Source organism: Glandiceps talaboti, chromosome 1, assembly GCF_964340395.1.
Source record: "Glandiceps talaboti chromosome 1, keGlaTala1.1, whole genome shotgun sequence".
Classification (NCBI taxonomy): Eukaryota; Metazoa; Hemichordata; class Enteropneusta; family Spengelidae; genus Glandiceps; species Glandiceps talaboti.
The window spans coordinates 15,896,013-15,914,910 of NC_135549.1; the positions used below are offsets into that span (position 1 = coordinate 15,896,013).

The 18,898-nt window shown below is 34.7% G+C and overlaps 2 protein-coding genes and 1 non-coding gene across 3 annotated transcripts; 1 reads left to right on the top strand and 2 right to left on the bottom strand.

The window, feature by feature from the left end:
• Positions 1–1,684: 1,684 nt before the first annotated feature.
• Positions 1,685–10,205, bottom strand: LOC144453340 (protein transport protein Sec61 subunit alpha). Its single transcript, XM_078144610.1, has 13 exons — positions 10,004–10,205; positions 9,736–9,803; positions 8,871–8,936; positions 8,487–8,565; positions 7,597–7,728; positions 7,256–7,365; positions 6,289–6,442; positions 5,741–5,901; positions 5,080–5,220; positions 4,518–4,574; positions 3,954–4,145; positions 3,377–3,453; positions 1,685–2,801 (listed from the first exon to the last, which is right to left on the bottom strand). The coding sequence occupies exons 1-13, from the start codon at positions 10,008–10,010 to the stop codon at positions 2,615–2,617; spliced, it is 1,431 nt and encodes a 476-aa protein (XP_078000736.1). The 5' UTR covers positions 10,011–10,205; the 3' UTR covers positions 1,685–2,614.
• Positions 10,206–10,431: 226 nt separating this feature from the next.
• On the top strand, positions 10,432–16,660 carry LOC144453357 (synaptotagmin-1-like). Its single transcript, XM_078144634.1, has 8 exons — positions 10,432–10,870; positions 11,498–11,695; positions 12,351–12,605; positions 12,797–12,970; positions 13,339–13,415; positions 13,719–13,848; positions 14,238–14,366; positions 14,811–16,660. Exons 1-8 carry the CDS (start codon positions 10,697–10,699, stop codon positions 14,880–14,882), a joined length of 1,209 nt encoding a protein of 402 aa, XP_078000760.1. The 5' UTR covers positions 10,432–10,696; the 3' UTR covers positions 14,883–16,660.
• Positions 16,661–18,307: 1,647 nt separating this feature from the next.
• Trnat-ugu (transfer RNA threonine (anticodon UGU)) lies at positions 18,308–18,380 on the bottom strand. Its single transcript has one exon. It is a non-coding gene; the product is annotated as a tRNA-Thr (tRNA).
• Positions 18,381–18,898: the final 518 nt, after the last annotated feature.

An 18,898-nucleotide genomic window follows, 5' to 3' on the forward strand; every position in this document is an offset into this window, starting at 1 on the left:
ATACGAAGAATTTAATACATAATGTCATTCTACTAACTGCAACGCGTTTAATAATAATCACAAATAAATATGATATATGTAGCAATGCGTACGTCGATGAATCGAAAATTTATTTTGTGGTTACACCCCAAAAATTACCGTTGACACCAAAAAATCGTAGAGGAAATGCACATTTACACCTGGAGAGGAAATGCACATTTACACCTGTCACCGTTACATGGAAATTTTATACCCATTCAGGCATATATGATATATTAGATGGGTTTTATGGAAAATATAGGCTTTAGATGAAAAATGAAGAAAACAATGTCTCAAGTTAGCGCATGTCTCTTTAACCATAGATCCTGGTGCACATATACATTAAGTGCAAACTCAGACTTATTGTCATTACATAAAGATCGTTTAAAATGTAAATTCTCAGATGAGTATGTATCATTTCATCTATTATGTTCATTTCCTTGTTGTCTATTTCATGTAAGAATATAAAATAAAACGGTTACAAAAAATCCTTGAGTGCGACTCATATCTCATGATTGAATACATGTTGTATCAACTCATGGCCTTCTGATTTACAAGTTATTATCTAAGACGTACGAATTTAGTGGAAAGAGAGAGTCAAGTTTCAAGTTACAGAGTGTTTTAGTAAGTAAGTAATAACCGTGTGCGGCGATATTTGGATAAAGATCATCGACAGATTCTGAAGACGTTGTTTAAATAAAAATAAAATATTGTCCCTTTTTTTTTGTATGTAGAGGTAAGTTCAAACTTGAAATCAAACCACAAGTCGATCGATAGAAAGGTGTTCAAGATAAGAGTAAGATTATCATATAGTTAAATTGTCTGATGGCCATCACATGTATCTGAAATACATTAGAGTAAAATGCGAAGAGCGCCAGTGAGTGTTACATGTTACTTACTTACTTACTCACTCTCTCGAGTATCTGACTCTACGAGATACACATGACAGGCAACTTAAAAAGTACTGTAATTTAGCGTTTTGCTGGAAATGACGCTGCGTGATTCTTTCATTAAAGTTTGCAAATGTCTTGACAGAAGTTGGCCAGAGGCAGGAACTTCTATGACATGATTGACACCTAGTGGCATTTTAGACGAGCCGCTTCAGATTATTTGTGTAATCCTAGAGCCGAATCCCACATGATCCTTATCGCAGCTATCAAATAGCTTAGATGTAGATTATACGACCTTCTTGCTGGCTGTTAGTTGCTATCTCTCCATCACTATTCTGGGATGATATTAGAAGGCTGATAACCATAGATAGCATCTCTAACGAACCAAATTGCACGCATTGCAAAGAATGAATGAATTACTCTGCTCTTGGCAAGTACAAAGAGGGCGCACATCAATATAATATAAATTTTCAATCGCAAGATGATACTATTAGAGGGCGCTCGTCATTATTCACTTTCATCAGGCTAGGGCCGAGCCAAAAATATACTCCCACACATACAACATGTACAACAGCCCCATGTAACGCTCGTCGAAGTACTTAGAGACAAAAAATAATCAGTCCTGTTATGTATTTTAACCAAGAGTATATGCATCTAGGTTCTTTAAAGTTAATAAAACACCATTCATGCTTTACATGGTTAATAGTAACATTCCAACTTCTTGCATAGTAGAACATCTCTCTTATTCTACACACAAAACAATAACAATCACTACATTTTAAGTTTAAATGTGTTTTTTTTTGGAATATTTATTTTTTGGGAAAAAGACACGAGGTCTTGCATGTGTGGGAGTACCAAATGCAAAGAAAATAGCATTGTTTCTTTCATTTCGTCATAAGCTTTTTTTTCACAACTACAGTCATCTTAAAACATGGATTATGTTCTTTTCATTGACAAGGACACAAAAAGTTTCAACATAATAATAAAATTTCAGTACATATATGGTCGAATAGAGTGTGAGGAGATGGTGATGACAAATGAACAAATACCCCTCAACTGAACAGGAAAATGCAGAATGACCCTTCAGCTTTCTTTTAAAGAACAAAGAAAGTGATAGTGTGTACAGACTTAAATATTGAGTTTTTTAATAAACAATACATCTGCAGGTACTAAAAAATTTCCTCTGTACATTCAACAAATCCATCCAGAAAGCAAACTCTAGTATTTGGGTAACATTTTTTCTGATTGTTGAACTTTTTTTTAAATGGGTACGAATATTTGAATACTAGTATCTACAAACGTCGTTAACATGACAGGAATTATTTGATGTGTTTTTTTTTTATATTCTTGTATGGATGGGTTCATAGACTCTATAATGGTGTGTGTGTCGGTGTTTTACTGCACTGTTTGAGGTATAAACATCACTTACACCATCATCTGATTTGTGGCTGACTGGGATGTGCATGTCAAAATACATAAATACTGTGTTAAAAATTGATAGTTCTGCAATCTGGGGTAGTGAGTTCCTAAACAATCCACTCAGTGTTAATACTGGACTATGACAACCCATTATAAATCCCAGACGCCACAAATCGGGTGATGCTGTTTATGAATTAGAGACTTAAAAAATCAAATAACGAAACAATTTTACTAATAAAATTCATTTGATAGTGTTTTTTTTTCAGCTTTGTTTATGGGTTGTCGTCTTAGAATAGTAATGTTCCCATGCCGCCCATTTCACTCTGTTCTTTGACAAAGATTTCAAAATATTGATAGATGATTGTTACAGCCAGTAATATACCAGTACCAGAACCAATTGCTCCCAGGAAGTCAGCTAACACTGATAGTGCTCCAATGCAGAGACCACCAAAGGCAGCTGCGGTGGGGATGTATCTGAAAACAATATACAATAAACATTACTTAGCAACATGAATTCTAAGACGGTGAAATGCAGGATGATTTTTCACTGTGTTCATCATAGAGGCAGTATGATTGTGAGTCACGACTCACTATATGTTCCCCAGGGAACTGAGGAAGTATAAAGGGTCACTGTGCCAATATAGATCCATGTCGGGGACAACAACTGTGAGCACCTGGAGCTCTCAGGAGAACAGGCGCATTATGAAGTCATATTATTATTATTATTATGATTAATATATATATCTCGTTCCATTTGGGATTTAGCCACATACATGTTACAAACAAATCACTTTTCCATCTTCAGTGTGAACCCTAGGTCTGACAGAATTATCCAGATACAGTAATGAAGGAGCTGGGTGTATCACTAGTATGAACAAACTAGAGGTGTGAAAAGGTTAGCTAATTTTCAAATATCTCAATATTTGCTAGAGTTATGCCATACTTACATTGTACATGCGCAGCTGCATGTCGTACATTGACATTCAGACCATTCACAAACTGAGAATATAGCGTAGATGATATTGCAATGTCCTGAAGACAAAACTTACCTATTGAGTTCATGAATCATGGATTTCTCCCGATGACCTCTCATTACCATCTGTTGTTCTTTCAATTGTTTGGCAACCTGCAAAAAATCATACATCATTCATTACCTGTCTGATGTGGCAGGACATGACAGTTGAGAGCCTTCATGTATTTTCTCTATCTAAAACAGTACTCCTTGGTGACTATCATGAATGATTAACAATGGTAGTGAAAGTCATGAATATCTATTTCTTGTGCAAAACATGTATGTATGTATGTATGTATGTATGTATGTATGTATGTATGTATGTGTGTATGTGTGTGTGTGTGTGTGTGTGTGTGTATGTATGTATGTATGTATGTATGTATGTATGTATGTATGTATGTATGTATGTATGTATGCATGAATGAATGTAGGCAGTAACATATGTATGAATGTATGCACACTCATGTACATACATACACACATATCTATGCGTGTGTGTGTGTGTGTGTGTGTGTGTGTGTGTGTGTGTGTGTGTGTGTATGTGTGTGTCTATGTATGTATTCATTTGTCATTACTAAAAACTGACACCCCCTTTATTACAGTTGATAACTTACATCTTTTGCTGATGATCCAGAAACCTCAATCCAAGTTTTTGAGAAGAATGCACAGGAGCCAAGCATAAAGACGATGTAGAGCATGGCATGGAGGGGATCTCCCACCATATGTTGTAAGTTTTCAGGTGGTGACATGTAGTAACATAACCCACCAACTGGGTATGAACGGGCTGGCCCTCCACTTGAAGTATCCTGATGTAGGAAATACAGGCAAAATATGAACAAAGTCTTTAAATGAATCTGTAAGGCTATTTTCACTTCATTGTCTCAGTTAGTTAACATCATTTGCAATACAACTACACAGGTATGTACAGGATCAATGAATACATTGCTGTAGAAACCATATGGCTAATGTGGCAAATATTGAGGGGTTTCCATGAATTTTTGGTACAAAACACTCTATATGAAATTTTCACAAGATAATCTTTTTTAAAGCATCAACATTTCAATGTAGCTTTACTTGAATTTATTACCAAGTACAAAACAAAATGATAAATGCAATGTTTTACAAGACGAGTTCAGATCCTGTGATCATAATAAACGAGGAAACAAATAACAACTTACATCCCAAACTCCTAAAAGGTTAACAAAGAAGTTTCCTGCAAATTTGACTGACATCATCTGTAAAGGAACAAAACAACAAATGTCAGGTTACCATGTTTGTGTGAGTTTGAAACGAAAGGATACAAATCATTTCTGAAATCAGGAGTAAATCTGTCTGAAGTGTGTACGGTGATCGAAAGCTAAGAACACAACATTACAGTAAGTTACTATGTATTGTCTCTCAATAAAGTGAATATTTTCTCTTGCATGGTAATCCTGTTTTGCTCAATTTGTACTTTTTGAGTACACCCTGGTAAAGAGAGATTTAACAATTTGTACTCTCTGTATGAGAAGACACCTTTTTACAGATATTGACACAGGTAAGTTTAAACCCATGACAGAAAGCATAATGGCTCCCTCAATCTAACACAACTTTCACCAAATCAATAGAAACTGGCTATGTTGGCATGGGATACAAACCATATTTAAGCAATGTACAGATATAGTTACATGGAGGCCTTGAAATCAGAAACTACAATGTGATTCCCATAGGTTTTGAAGACAAATGAACAGATTCACTAACCTGAGAAATGACATACAAGTTGGAAACAAGCGCACTCTGCAGAATAATTGGGATATTAGAGGTGTAGAACAACTTGATTGGGTAGGAAGCGTACTGTCCACGGTAACGAGCTGACTTGATTGGAAGATCCACACGGAATCCCTACAAAATAAGAAGAGACATGTACATTAAACAAATTGATATTGTACAATTGATTTAAAACACTTCATTCAATGCTTTCTGGATTGTAGACACTTAAGAATATTATCCGCATACTACTAGCATTTTTTGATCTATTTTAGCATCAGTAAAAAATATCAAAAAACACTAGATGGTAGTAAAGTTGGGGTATATTCATGATCAGATTAGCTTTGAAAGCTACACAGATTATGAATTCTGCGAACAACTCAGTGAAGTTTGAGCAGTTGTGCCATTATCCATTTATGATAGCATAGTTATTATTTCCCCTATCTCTTTTCTTTTTTCGAAATCTCCATTCTTATTCTTAACCACTTTGTCAGTTCTACAATTTCACAATGTGGGGGTTGAGTGAACAACAATGATAAGGACAATTTCTGAACTGTATTGCTTTTTATCTTGGCCATTTTTCATTTTGACGGGCACACAATTTCCAAACAATTCTTGAAATGTGATGTCCTGGCAAAATAGACTTGTTACTAACCTGGAAGTATATGACAATTGCAAACACAAGGATTGTTGACATCAGGTTCATCAAGTTTGGCAAGTTTTGACGGTAGAAAGCTTCACGGAGACCACGAACTTTGTCAGTACGTGTTGCCAATAAGTGGAATAAGGCAATGACGGCTCCTTCAAACTCAGTACCTGTATGGAATTAGGAGATATCATTTTATTAATATGTTATAGTTTGTTTACTGTTCACATATGGTTTGTTAACATTCTTTTATCACAACTCTTTTGTACAATAACAGCTTTAATCTTGAAGACACTCGATGGGGAGTAGAACACGGACGGTGAATTGCAAAAATAGAATGAAATACCCTTTTCGAAAATTTCTCAATAAGTACATGTTATTTTCAAAAAGACTTGAACTAAAAAACTTAAAGTTATATTTGTTTGTTTTCACAAATTTGTTGTCAGTGTTTGGTTAAATTTAGGTATTTTATCATTCTATGCATAGTATTGTAGAAAGTTTTCCCTCAAAATAATGAACATCAGATACTTTAAATTGACCCAAATTGCAATACCTACCTCTCCCTGTGTTGATAGTTGCTGGACTGAAGGCTTTCCAAACGATGGTTTCGCAAATGTTTGTAGCAATAAAGAGTGAGATACCAGAGCCGAGTCCATAACCTTTCTGAAGTAATTCATCCAACAGAAGCACAATCAAACCAGCAACAAATAACTGTAATATAAATAATATACAAGCCAGTCAGTAAAGTTGTACACACCAGAGAATATGTATGATACAGGTTTATAAATAACAGCTAACAGTGCGCCCTCTATAGTCAATTTGACAAACCACCGGTGAACAGTAATTTATTGTGATGAACCATCAAAATCTGATGTTCCCCTATTCCTTACTACATTGTAGTGACTCACAAACTAGCATATTTAACTTACAGCAAAATTTCTTTATTTCACTTCATTCTATAAATAATCATGAGGGAGTCTAAACGCCACAAAGGACAGTTACTGACATTACTGAAATTATGTAAAATTTTGTAAATGCAAGGTACCAGTATTAATCTAAAAGACGTTGCTGAGTAGTAGCTTCAATCTGCTAATTGCTCTTTGGTCTATTTTGCCATGATAGTTACAGTACCCTCAACTAATTTCATCACTTAAATGTACAATTTGAAAGATATTCCGAAGATCAAATTTCCAGAAATTTTGACAAGTGGTAAGAAGTTCCCAATTAGCAGTGGCCTATCATTTCATTTGTTAGAAATAAAACGGTTACCTTTTAAAATGAAAATGATGTACTAGAGTACTTTGTTACGTAAATATCTCCCTGGGATTTCAAATGGAAAACATGCTAAATTTTCATTTTCACATTGAAATATGAGGGTATAATGATTTCATTCAAAATGTAAATGTAGTAAAGAACACAGACACAATAAAAGTGAAGATCTCAGATGGTACAGTCGTGTAATATATAATATTGCCCAGAAACATTTTATCACAATCGAGAATATAAGTGGTTGCTAGCACTAACCTGGAGGATGATGAGTAAACAAATACCAGCACCCAATTCGGCAGGCTCACCGTACATACCAGTCATTACGTATACAATGGCTTGTCCAATTGTAATGACCATACCAAACACTAGTAGAGAAGAGAAGACATTCGATAAACAACATGGGCATAGCCAGATTTGTACATGTTGAACACAGTATACCCTTTACAAGCGAAACCAAAACTCTACATGTACACTAACTTAGTGACCCAACATATCCCTGTAATTGGACTATTGTATTTTGAAATGGAGTATGGTCTCAGACTATATATACACTGACCTTGAGTTATACACATTGACATGCACACAGTATTACTTACACTTTTGTGCACCGTTGAAGAGAGCTCTGTCCTTTGGAGAATCGCCAACTTCAATGATTTTAGCTCCAGCCAAGAGTTGCATGATAAGACCTGATGTGACAATTGGTGATATACCAAGTTCCATCAAGGTACCTGTAGAGGGGGTAAGAATTAAGAAGACCACAAGTTGAAGGCTATAATTAAGAGGATAAGCCAACACACCATACACTAACACAGTATGATTACTAGATACATGCAGGGTGTCATTTCAACGAGTTCAATTATTTGTTGTCAAGGTCCAAAACTTTCCAACTGATTTACAACATGTGGTGAGTTATGGATACTCAAATTCTGTAATGATCCTAGTATCCAATGTTGTCCATAATAACCAATAATTACCAACATATGGCAACCATTTAAGAAATATTCCAAAACAGCCTTAACAGTTTCACTATGTTGGTAAAGATTGCAAACAAAATATCTTGCAATAGATGGAGGATAAGAATTAAGTGTCCAACTAAGGTATTAGCAAGGTGATAGATTTTACAATTAAGTTATGGACGACATGACATATTGCCAATATGGCTCACTTGTTAAAACAGCCTTGACCAACAACAATACAATGTGCTCTGGTGTCTAATTATCCGCATTAATTATAGTGTCCTGGCTTTGTTTCAACAACCAGCTTGGTGCAATTTACACTTTTAGAGCCGTTCATACATGTAGCATTTTAACATACATACAAATACTGCAATCATGATACATACTTGCAACTACAATGAACACTTTAGTGTGTGTGTGTGTGTGTGTGTGTGTGTGTGTGTGTGTGTGAGTATGTCTGGTCTGTCTGTTTCTCTCTCTCTCTCTCGCTTTACAGTTGAACTGAACATGCAAATCAACATTTTCCTCACCTCTATTTGAAGCCATGATGACTCTCATCCAATAAAATGGATCAGCTGAATCTGATGACATTATACCAAACAATGGTATCTATAAAAATTAAAAGGAAAGCCACAGGTAAGTTTTAATTTCCTACATATTCAAACATGAATTCAAATACTGCCATATTATGTGATACTATCAAACTGCCAACACTGGAATGTATGGGATTATGCCATCCTAAAGGAAATGCTTTCCATGATATTCTATTCAACTACAGTAATTTATATGACTTGATATGTCTTTGGAATTCACCACATGTCTAATGGATGGCATCCTCTGTTATAACAGTACTGTGAAAGGCATTTACAAGGAATACAGGAAGTAAAGGTCAAAGTTTAAAACAGTATACTAACCTGACAACAAACTAAAAATATGAAAAGGGTGATGGCTGTCCATAGTACCTTCTCTCTAAACTGGATCTGTTGAGAAAGAGGGACAGCTGGTATTATTTGGAGTTGGTGTGTATGCCAATGAAATATTGCGTCAGCACACACACACACCACTACCAGGCAGTGTTAGCGCATCATGCTTTTCATGACGCTCAACCGGAAATAGCGTTTTGGAAAAAATATACAATGTGATTGTTCCTCAAACTGCATCAACAATAACTTTGTAGAGTTTTTATGGCTTCTGCCCAACAACTAATAAGTTTTTTTGTTATTCATATATCGTATGTTGTTCCTATGATGGCGACCTTTGAACCGCTGTTTACGCATCATAGTAAATACCATATTGTTGGATTTTTCACACATAAGACCAATACTACACACATTCGACAGCAACTACTTGTATGAAATACGACAAATCTTGTAGATATATCAAATGTTTGTGAAAATGACGACGATCGAACATTGATTACGACACAATCTCGTGCGCCCCTCAATGACCTTACCGGTTGTGATCGACGCAATGTGTAACGTGGCACTTCTGTACGCCGCATACGAGGTATTGTTTTCTCAAGATAACAAGCGAGTGAGCGATCACTTTATTATAGTAACGGCTGCCAGGTCATCGTAACTTGTCTTGTACATAATTACACATGGAAAACTAATGACTAGTATACAAACACTAAAAACAGAAGTTCTTATGCAGGTTAGCACGAAAGTAAAGTTTAATGGCTTCAATTTGCATTGAATGCGTTGACTCCCTGCAATAGAGTTTTTTTTCATTCACCCACGAACGATCGTGAGGAAGTCACGGCGACGGGCTATCCCTTACCTTTCTTTCCGGTTTCTGTACTTCAGGTAGAATGGCACAAAATGGCTTTATGACTTCAAGAAATTTAACTGTAAAAAAAAGAGAACATTGAAGAGTTAACCCCGTTTTCGTTTGGTTTCATACGAATGGTAAAGTACACCACCGGTGCGTACGCGTATGTCCATAGCTCGCCATATGCAAATGTACGATTTACGGAAGACGAGTTTAAATGCCTCAAAATTACACCTCCTCTCCATGACGCTCGGTGAATTTGAAGTGATATACTTACTTCCCATCTTGGCAACTTCTTTTTATATAAACTATTTTCAACCGACAAGTAAAACAACTAGATTAGGGAGAAGTCTGCCAGGAACTGACACGACAATGGCCAATATTCAAAATGGCCGTGGAAAAGGGACATATCACGTCACGTGACACAAGCTTGCTTTACGCCCTATGTTACTCTACAATATCATGCATTGTGAAGTGAATTGCAGTTTTTAAGGGGAATTTCAAGGAAAGACAACATTGAAATATAATTTCAGCAAAATATCTCTTAACTCCTATGACTTCCTCGTTTTTATATCTAAAATACGCGAAGAATTAGAAGAAGAAAAAATTGTTCGGGGATGAATGATTTCCCCCTGTAATATTCAGGTATGCTAGGTGGTCTTTTCCTCCCCATGACGAGCAATGACGTCAGAAGATTACAAAAGTGCTGTCGCAAGAAGAAGCCAAATAAAAATAAGTACAACAGGTCGTAATATAGGGGAAGTCAGAAGAATGTGATTCTGTGGATATAGATATTCATCAAAATAAGTACTTAATAACCACCATTGCATGACTAGATTATAATTGGACCAGTTAATTCTCCGTTGCCAAGTGTTGGCACAAAACTATACTGACTCCCGTCTTTCTTGAGTGCACTAACAACACTGAGCCTGAACAGGGAGAGTTTACTGGGAATTCCATCGACAGCACTATGGGAGGAACCGGAGCTTCGAAGACAAGTGCGGACCAACCAAGATCCGACCCAAACAGGGTTCAAGGGCTTGCTAAACTTATGGCAGCGAGGCCAGCGAAGAGGAGACCCAAAAATATGCACCCTTTCTTGAAGATGTTAGAAGCAGAAGACGATCAGTATGATTATACAAAGGTATGTGTGGGGATGTCACGCGTTGTCGGTTGCAAGTAAATTTCAAAGCATTTTGTAATGTATACACTCCAAGGTTTTGATCGTGTCGAAAAAAAATTGTTGTCCTATAGTATTTGAGTTAGAAAAGTTCGCATAACTTAGTAGCTGCTTTCAAACAACAACTAAAAACAAAATAGTAGTAACTTATCTCCTCTTATTTCGATATGGTGTAACAAAAAAAACAACATATATTCTGAAAAAAATGTTGGATTATTAAGTCGGAGTATAATTGAAAAAGTTATACTTCCAAAGTAAAAAAAAAAAATACGAAAAGGAAAAGGAAATTTTAAAACATATCGAAACACCTGTTGATTGATTTAATAAGTTTACTTCCTTGAATGCAATAGTTATCTATTTATTAAATTTATTTCATTTCTGAATTAAATTTGATGTTACTTTGATACAAGGAGTGTGGATTATTTTCAGATGTGTTTATTAGAATATTGTTGATGAAAAGGTAATAGAAGAGTGTTTCAAAAATAAAAAGTTGTACATGTATATAACGTGTACGGCTGCAGCAGTTATACATATATAAAAGAAATTGCCACATTTTGCTACATTGTAACACTTCAAAAAATCCATTTGCAGCAAAGTATGTACTTACTGAAGAGGCTGTTTAAAGGTATGGACCCCACAGTGATGAAGTCTATTGGAGATGTCAGAGGAGAAGTCAAATTGTCATTCAAATATGACAAGTACAAGAAGCTTTTTTTGATCAAGTTAGTGAGTGCGAGAGAACTTGTCCCTAAAGATCTGAGTGGGAAGGCAGCGGATCCCTATGTCAAGGTAAGGAAAATAACCTTTTTTGTAAGTGAACTTTTTCAGAAAAGTTGGTGTTTTTGCTAAGGCCTGGAAACCTTGGTAACAGAAAGAGGAGTGTAACACTGACATAGTTTTCCATACATTATACCACAATTTTAGTGGGAACCAGGTAAAATGGCTAGGGAACTCAAGTAGATTTTACATGCTTACCAGCCTTAATAAAAATACAACGTATAGCGTCTTCTATTTAAAACATGGTTATGCTGTACTCTAGCTATTCTGTTATAATCTCTTAGCCTAAACTAAGTTTCCAGTCTAGCCATTATAGAATGAAGTGTTCACAACTGTTCTTCAACTCTAAATCATGGATGTATAGTCTCACTAATACATCCATATTTTAAAACTACATTTTTCTACAGAAAATCAGGAGCTATTAAAAGCTTATTGTAATCTATTCTTGTATGTTCAGTATATAATGTTGGTTGAATGTCTGGTGCTTTGATGGAGTTCTGACAATGCAAGTAATGTTTTGTTTTTCCTTTCCAATATCGAAGTTCAATGTGAAGGGATACTCTATTCAAATTGAGCACACTCCACTGGCCAAACTTACACATCAATCCTTGCAACCAGTAGAATATTATGGAAATTCTAATGATTTAAAAAAAAATATTTTCTACAGTTTGAGTTGCTTCCAGATCATAGTTCAGAAGGATTCAAGAAGTCCAGCACAGTTGAGAATACTCTACAACCAGAATACAATGAAATATTCACCTTTGATTTACTAGAGGAAGAAATAGCAGGCACAAAACTCAGAGTCCAGGTTTGGGACAAAGATCTCTTTGGCAAAGATGACTTCATGGGAGAGAAACTTATTGAACTCTCACAGTTTGACTTCAAAGAAGTTGTTACACAGTGGTTTGAGTTGCAAGCCGAGGTATGAATATCTAACTCTGCCAGATAACTATTTTTCAGAGCTAAATTTTAATCCTAATCCACCCTGTGCATTTAATCTTCTGATACAGAAATATTAATGTTGTGACTTCTTTGTGACGTTCTGTAGTATTTAAATACTTTTTCCAGCATACCACATATAGAATTGTTTTGTTTATTGGTTTGTTTTTTCAGACTGACCTGAGTATCTCTGGAGATCTGGAAATTACCCTAGCATACCGATTACCACAGACATTGTCAGTAACAATACATAGGGGCAATGACCTGGTCAGGAGAGACCCAGGACGCGATTCTGATCCGTATGTGAAGATAATGATACCTGGTCTACCAACCATACATCAGACAAAGGTAAATCAAGTTATACATTTTCATTTCCATTTTTATAAACTGAAAAATATCAAAAAGTTTATATGTTACCATTAAGTGACTTTATTACAGCATAATATGGTTTAATAGGTTTGAAATGTTTGTGTACTATTTGTCACATGTAAAACAAGTTCAATGAATTTACTGAAATGTACTTGTTCCAGCGGGTTGATTTTTTGTGAGTTTCACAAAAGTTAGAGAGCCAGATTGAGAGAAAGGTGAACAAATAATACCATGATATTGTGGAATATTAGAAACATGAACACATCATTTTCTTTTTCAATTCACATATTCCTCATATTGAAAGGCATATGCTTATATTGACATGTATTTTATTGCTGTGATTACAGAAACAGAAAGGTACCTTGGATCCAGTTTGGGAAGAAACCTTTGAGTTTGAAATACCACAGGAAGAATTATCAGAGAGGTGAGTATGTTTATAAAAACAGGATAGATATTACTAAATTTCTGACTTTGGATTTAAATATATCGTACATTATTGTAAAAAAAAACAAATATTGAACAGTGATCTACAAATTGATGACAATGACTATATTAATGCTTAGCCAACAGTTATTTATTATTTATGCCAGATTTATATTGTAAATTCGTACTCTTAGCAATGTAGGATATGATAGTATTTTCTCTTGATAATCTAATATTTGTGAGTGTAGATCAACTAGTGCTGCCCTTTTAGTATGTCCTAATCAAGTGTATTATATCTTTGCAGGTATATTGTGTTACATGTAGTTGACCATGGCTTTACTGGTGATAATGAATCCATGGGACAGGTCTATATAGATCTGCAAAATCTCAACATTGAAGAGGGTTACTCAGGCAAATTCCAACTTGCTGACTTGGTAAGATTCTTTACTACTGGTCATGATTCAGGGTAGAAATTAACCTTTACCAGCTATTTGATACAGTCCAAGCCAAAAATAATATTATTGTGTACATAAAAAGTAGTCATTTCAGATGTACATGTGATTCACATTAAATGTATTTACTGATTATAGAAATGCTGGCACAGTTGTCCACCCAAGTGTAATATATATATCAGTAATGAGAATAGATTGTCAGGAGATATTGTAATAACATTATTATATGATATATTTAATAAGGTGTTAAAACAGTCTTTGAATCCATAGTTGTCAATGGTGTCTGACAGTATTTACAAAAACAAACATGTATGTGACATTCTATGAATCAAGTCTTCATTATACCATATCCAATTTGTTTTTATTTCCAGAAAAATCATGATCGTGTGAGGAGTAAATTGTCTCAGAAAGCACTTGTACAAGAGTTTAAAGAAGCTATGTATGCTCATGCAGTGTACAAACAAGCAGGGTTCTTGTTCCAGAAACAGGAAGGCAATAAGGTAACCATGGTAACTTGTCATTTATACCGTTTCAGACTGTTTAGTTTTTTAAATGTATGTTAACAGAAAAAAATGATCAACCTTTATAAATGCAGTATTGCAACAACTTTTCAATAATGGACATATACAAAGCTTTATTACCAGAATTGATATACTTATTACTTGTATATTTTACCTTTGTAGTAAACATTGATTAAGAATGTTGTCAAGAAAGCACGAGATATTTATTATTATATTGCCAAAAAAATAAATAAATGAACAAATAATTGAATAAATGTATCCTTCCTTTGATATTGTTCAGACAAAAGAACAAAGCTCCTACAGGGATTTTAACGACACCGTTACATGTTGTTTTGTATTCAAAATAGTTCATAGTAGTATTCAAAAAATTAGCATTATCCAGACCTCGTGAAAATGATTCCATGTCGATACTATTTCTTACAGGTAGTAAAAGTGGAAAACAAGCAAGCAGGAACATCAGCCAAGCTAAGAATTATTGAAGGAGTACCAATGTAAAAGAAAAAAACTGACACAATTTATGTCAAACAAGCATTTACACATCATTTCCATTTAAGTTTACACATATTCTGAACAATGGTTTGAAGAAACTTAATGGACTTCTGGCAAAAGTCATCTGGTATATTATAAAGTATGTGTACGTTTGTATATTTGTGATTGTAAATTTGGTTGGTTTTTAATTAGGAGTAAATTTTTATATAGTGCAAATATATGAATTATAAAATTATGTGGTTTAGAGAGATCAGGCTATATCCTTGTATATTTGATACAACTTTCTGCGATTTTTAAATACTTATAAGTGGATATTTGCCCTGTATCAGTATGACAGATTCATAAATATTGCAATATTACTGTTGGCTAATGGTTTATCAGCACTTTGTATAGTCTGTAAGGTACGCCATGACAGGGCACCCTCACACATCGGTGAGAGGAGGCCGGTGAGGGTGGAACGTCACGACGTATCTTACAGTCTACACTTTGTAATAATGGTGATTCTACAACGTTCATACATATTTTCACAAAACAATCAAATAAGATAAATGTTTATAACCAATCTATTTACATGTTTCCTTTGATTGGATTATTGGTATGTAGCATTATTCATTAAATATGTTAATCAGGTTGATAAAACATGATGAATAGTTCTTGGTATGCCTCTTGGTAAAGCCAGCAATTGGACAGTTCAGTTTGAACAGGCAAAATTTTACTGGTAAGTAATTAGAACCCTTGGTCATGTAACAAAAACTATTTATTTATTACTAGAATCATTCTGTCCATCAATACTATAGATATGTACAAATAAATCATGAAAAAACTTCACGTTTTGATCCAAATAATGAAGGGTTTTACATTTTATTGATAATCAGATTTACTAGTAAGGTGATATGAATATATAATAATAATGATGATGATGTGTACATTTTGTAAAAATCATGTTTACAGTGTAAAATAGACTAGACTAAAAGTACTCTCTGTATACTTACCTGTTCCATTTTTTAGACCGTCCATTTATCACTTTTGTGCTATTAATGAGAATTGTGACTTAAATGAAGTATATGAAATTCCTTGTGAAATACAACAGACAAATTCTTGGATCATCAGAGCTGGACTCTGAACAAGCGAAAAGGCAATTGTGTAATGACAATACAAATTATGTAAACTATAAATTGTACTTTTCTTTCTGAATTATATGTTTTCTGAATGATGTCTTTAAATTGTTCCCTGAATTACATTACTTCTTTATTTCTTATCAAAGACCTTTACCTTGGAACAAAACAAAGTTACTATTGATACTACAACAATGCCTCACAATCACTTCCAAAATAGAAATACATTCTCTAGAATGACCTGTGTCACACCCATGGCAACAGTGAATATGGGAGAAAGATCCACAAAGTTTAATTTCAATTGGGAAAACTATGTGAGCATATTGAGGCAGTGTAGTACACTACAGTGTATTGCTCTTTTGTAGCACAATTCCTTCTGTGATAGTACATATTTTATTTAACTACAGCCTTTGGTAATCACATGGTATCCGCATTGCACAGGGTTCACTAGAGATAATCCCATACATGTTGGTGTCTGAAAACCTGTTCATACGATTCTTCATGTCAACTCAGTTATTTTGGTTACCTTGACTTAATTGTATATGACATGATATCATGAACTAGGTTTGGAATTCTCGGATGAATATGATTATTTTTCAGAAATTATGTTCTACTTTTGTACATGTTGTAGTATCATGACAAAGAAATAAAACATATTTCTAGACACAACACCTAACTTCAGTCTTTGTGTTGAACATTTTTAGAGTTATGTGGCATCAGAAGCTGTAAACTGAATATGTACTGGCAATCCTATATTCATTTTTATGTTCCTCATTGTAACACCTTAAAGTTGATGGGTTTGTTATTCAGTTGAAGAAAAGAAAAAAATGAGAGAGAGAGAGAGAGAGAGAGAGAGAGAGAGAGAGAGAGAGAGAGAGAGAGAGAGAGAGAGAGAGAGAGAGAGAGAGAGAGAGAGAGAGAGAGAGAGAGAGAGTGTGTGTGTGTGTGTGTGTGTGTGTGATCATGTTTTCAATTCATGATCATATTTTTAGCATTCTGGATGCTTCAAAATGACAGACAGAAACTGAATAATTGCTTTATTAATGGTCACAAATTCCAGAGATGAATGATAATTTTCACCTCTATACTTCTGGTGTCGCAACCTTACCAGCTGTGGTATTAAAAAAATTTCTGGCCTGCCCTTAGAGGGTGTCAAATTTAAAAAATAAATAATAATTTTGATGAATTCAAGAAATATCAGGTCATAAGATACACAAAAAGGGCCATCCTAAGTTTTTGTCCCAGAAAGAAAACACCTTCATAATTGAAAATTACTGCAGAATGCCTTATGTTGGCATTAATTAAGGATAATTATAAAATCAACACTAATATACTGTTCAATTGTGCCACTTCTCAGAATCTAGGCTATTTTACTTCTACATATTGCCAGTGGTGACTATTATGTAACCAAGGAAATCCTCTCATACATGATAATTGTCACATCTTATGATATTAGAATTTGCAAATTCAACTTCAGCTATTGGAATCGGACTATGCTATTACAACAAGTTGTTGAACAATGACACCTGTAGAATAATTATGTCAATTTTATCATGTACAAGCAAAGTTGTACACATTTGAACAGAAAAAACCTGGTCTTTCAATGTCATGAAAATATGTACATATGTCATTAGTTCTGCAGTGCTTGAAATATTTAATAGAATCACTAATATGTTCAGAATCACCAATACAGGTATAATTTTTTCTCAAGTTTATGGAAATACTCACAACATATTACTTTTTGCAGGTACAAATGTACTCTTTAATGTCACTCGTATTTTCCTAGGCCGAATAAAAAAAATATTGGGAAATAATGTCTAATTACAAGTCAGTTTTAATTGCCCTTTAGCCAAAACTTACAAGTATAGTACTATAATGTATTGGTGTTAGTAAAATTCCTTTCATCTCCCATCGTCAAATACTGCCATGGATAATATCTAGTAGTGGTTATTGTCTCCCATCAAAGGAAGACTCTGTGGCTGTATCTGATATTTCTGCTATATTTAAGTGTAATTACATTTCAATTGAATTTACCTCTTTTTTTAATCTTCTGTTAATTAGATGGACAGTTGCAAGCTTGACCCTAAGTCAGAATAGGTAAATACACAATCAGTTCGTGTCAGTATTAAAGCAAAGATATTTTTACTAGGTACATGTACAATGAATAAAAATATTGACACACACAATAATGAACAGGAGGAAATAACTTTAATGAAAAAATAAAAAATGTGATAAGATATTCCTAGTAAAGAGAATAGAAAGATAACGAAAGACTAAATGAGTAAAAATAAAATTATATTAAAAGAAATTCCATTTAGCCCCCTGTGAGACTTGAACTCACGACCCCTGGTTTACAAGACCAGTGCTCTAACCACTGAGCTAAGGAGGCTCCGCTGATCGCACTCGGTATGTATAGAATTTGAATATAGGTTTCAAATGACCTTCAAAATTTACGACGCTATGCATACGCATGCGTCATCCATTTTACGTTAAATACACCCACAATTTATGTAAACAGACACATTTCACGTATTGACGTCCAGTTATTTTCATACGATATACCAGGGATATACGGTAGAGCTACGTAAAAGCACGGAGGTAGGAAGTCCATGGTAAAAGCATAGACCATACACCTGCAAAGTCGTCCCTTCGAATCATTCATTGAATTTGCCTGCTTTCTGATGGAGTCGAGTACGAGACTTTACAATGTAACTTGTAAGTTTATTCCCCGCGGGGGAGAAGGAAAGGCATGAAAGGAGAATGTCAGAATCGAGTACCAACTAACACGTACTGTCAGTATAATTCCTCCTAGTCCTGCTTGCATGCGGAGTAATCTGGGACTCGATTCTGACAATATTGTCCCATGTGTCAGTAATATAGACCCGTACACCGTCTGCAAGCAGGACT

What these genes read in the sequence shown, in the direction of transcription:
- LOC144453340 (XM_078144610.1), bottom strand. An exon ending in GTTTACTCATCATCCTCCAG is followed by an intron (nt 6,443 to 7,255) that starts GTTAGTGCTAGC and finishes TTTATATTACAG; the next exon opens with TTATTTGTTGCTGGTTTGAT. An exon ending in ATGATTCATGAACTCAATAG is followed by an intron (nt 2,802 to 3,376) that starts GTAAGTTTTGTC and finishes TATTGTTTTCAG; the next exon opens with ATACATCCCCACCGCAGCTG.
- LOC144453357 (XM_078144634.1), top strand. Translation starts at nt 10,697, where the DNA reads ATGGGAGGAACCGGAGCTTCGAAGACAAGTGCGGACCAACCAAGATCC. An exon ending in ATCAGTATGATTATACAAAG is followed by an intron (nt 10,871 to 11,497) that starts GTATGTGTGGGG and finishes ATCCATTTGCAG; the next exon opens with CAAAGTATGTACTTACTGAA. An exon ending in CAGGAAGAATTATCAGAGAG is followed by an intron (nt 13,416 to 13,718) that starts GTGAGTATGTTT and finishes ATATCTTTGCAG; the next exon opens with GTATATTGTGTTACATGTAG.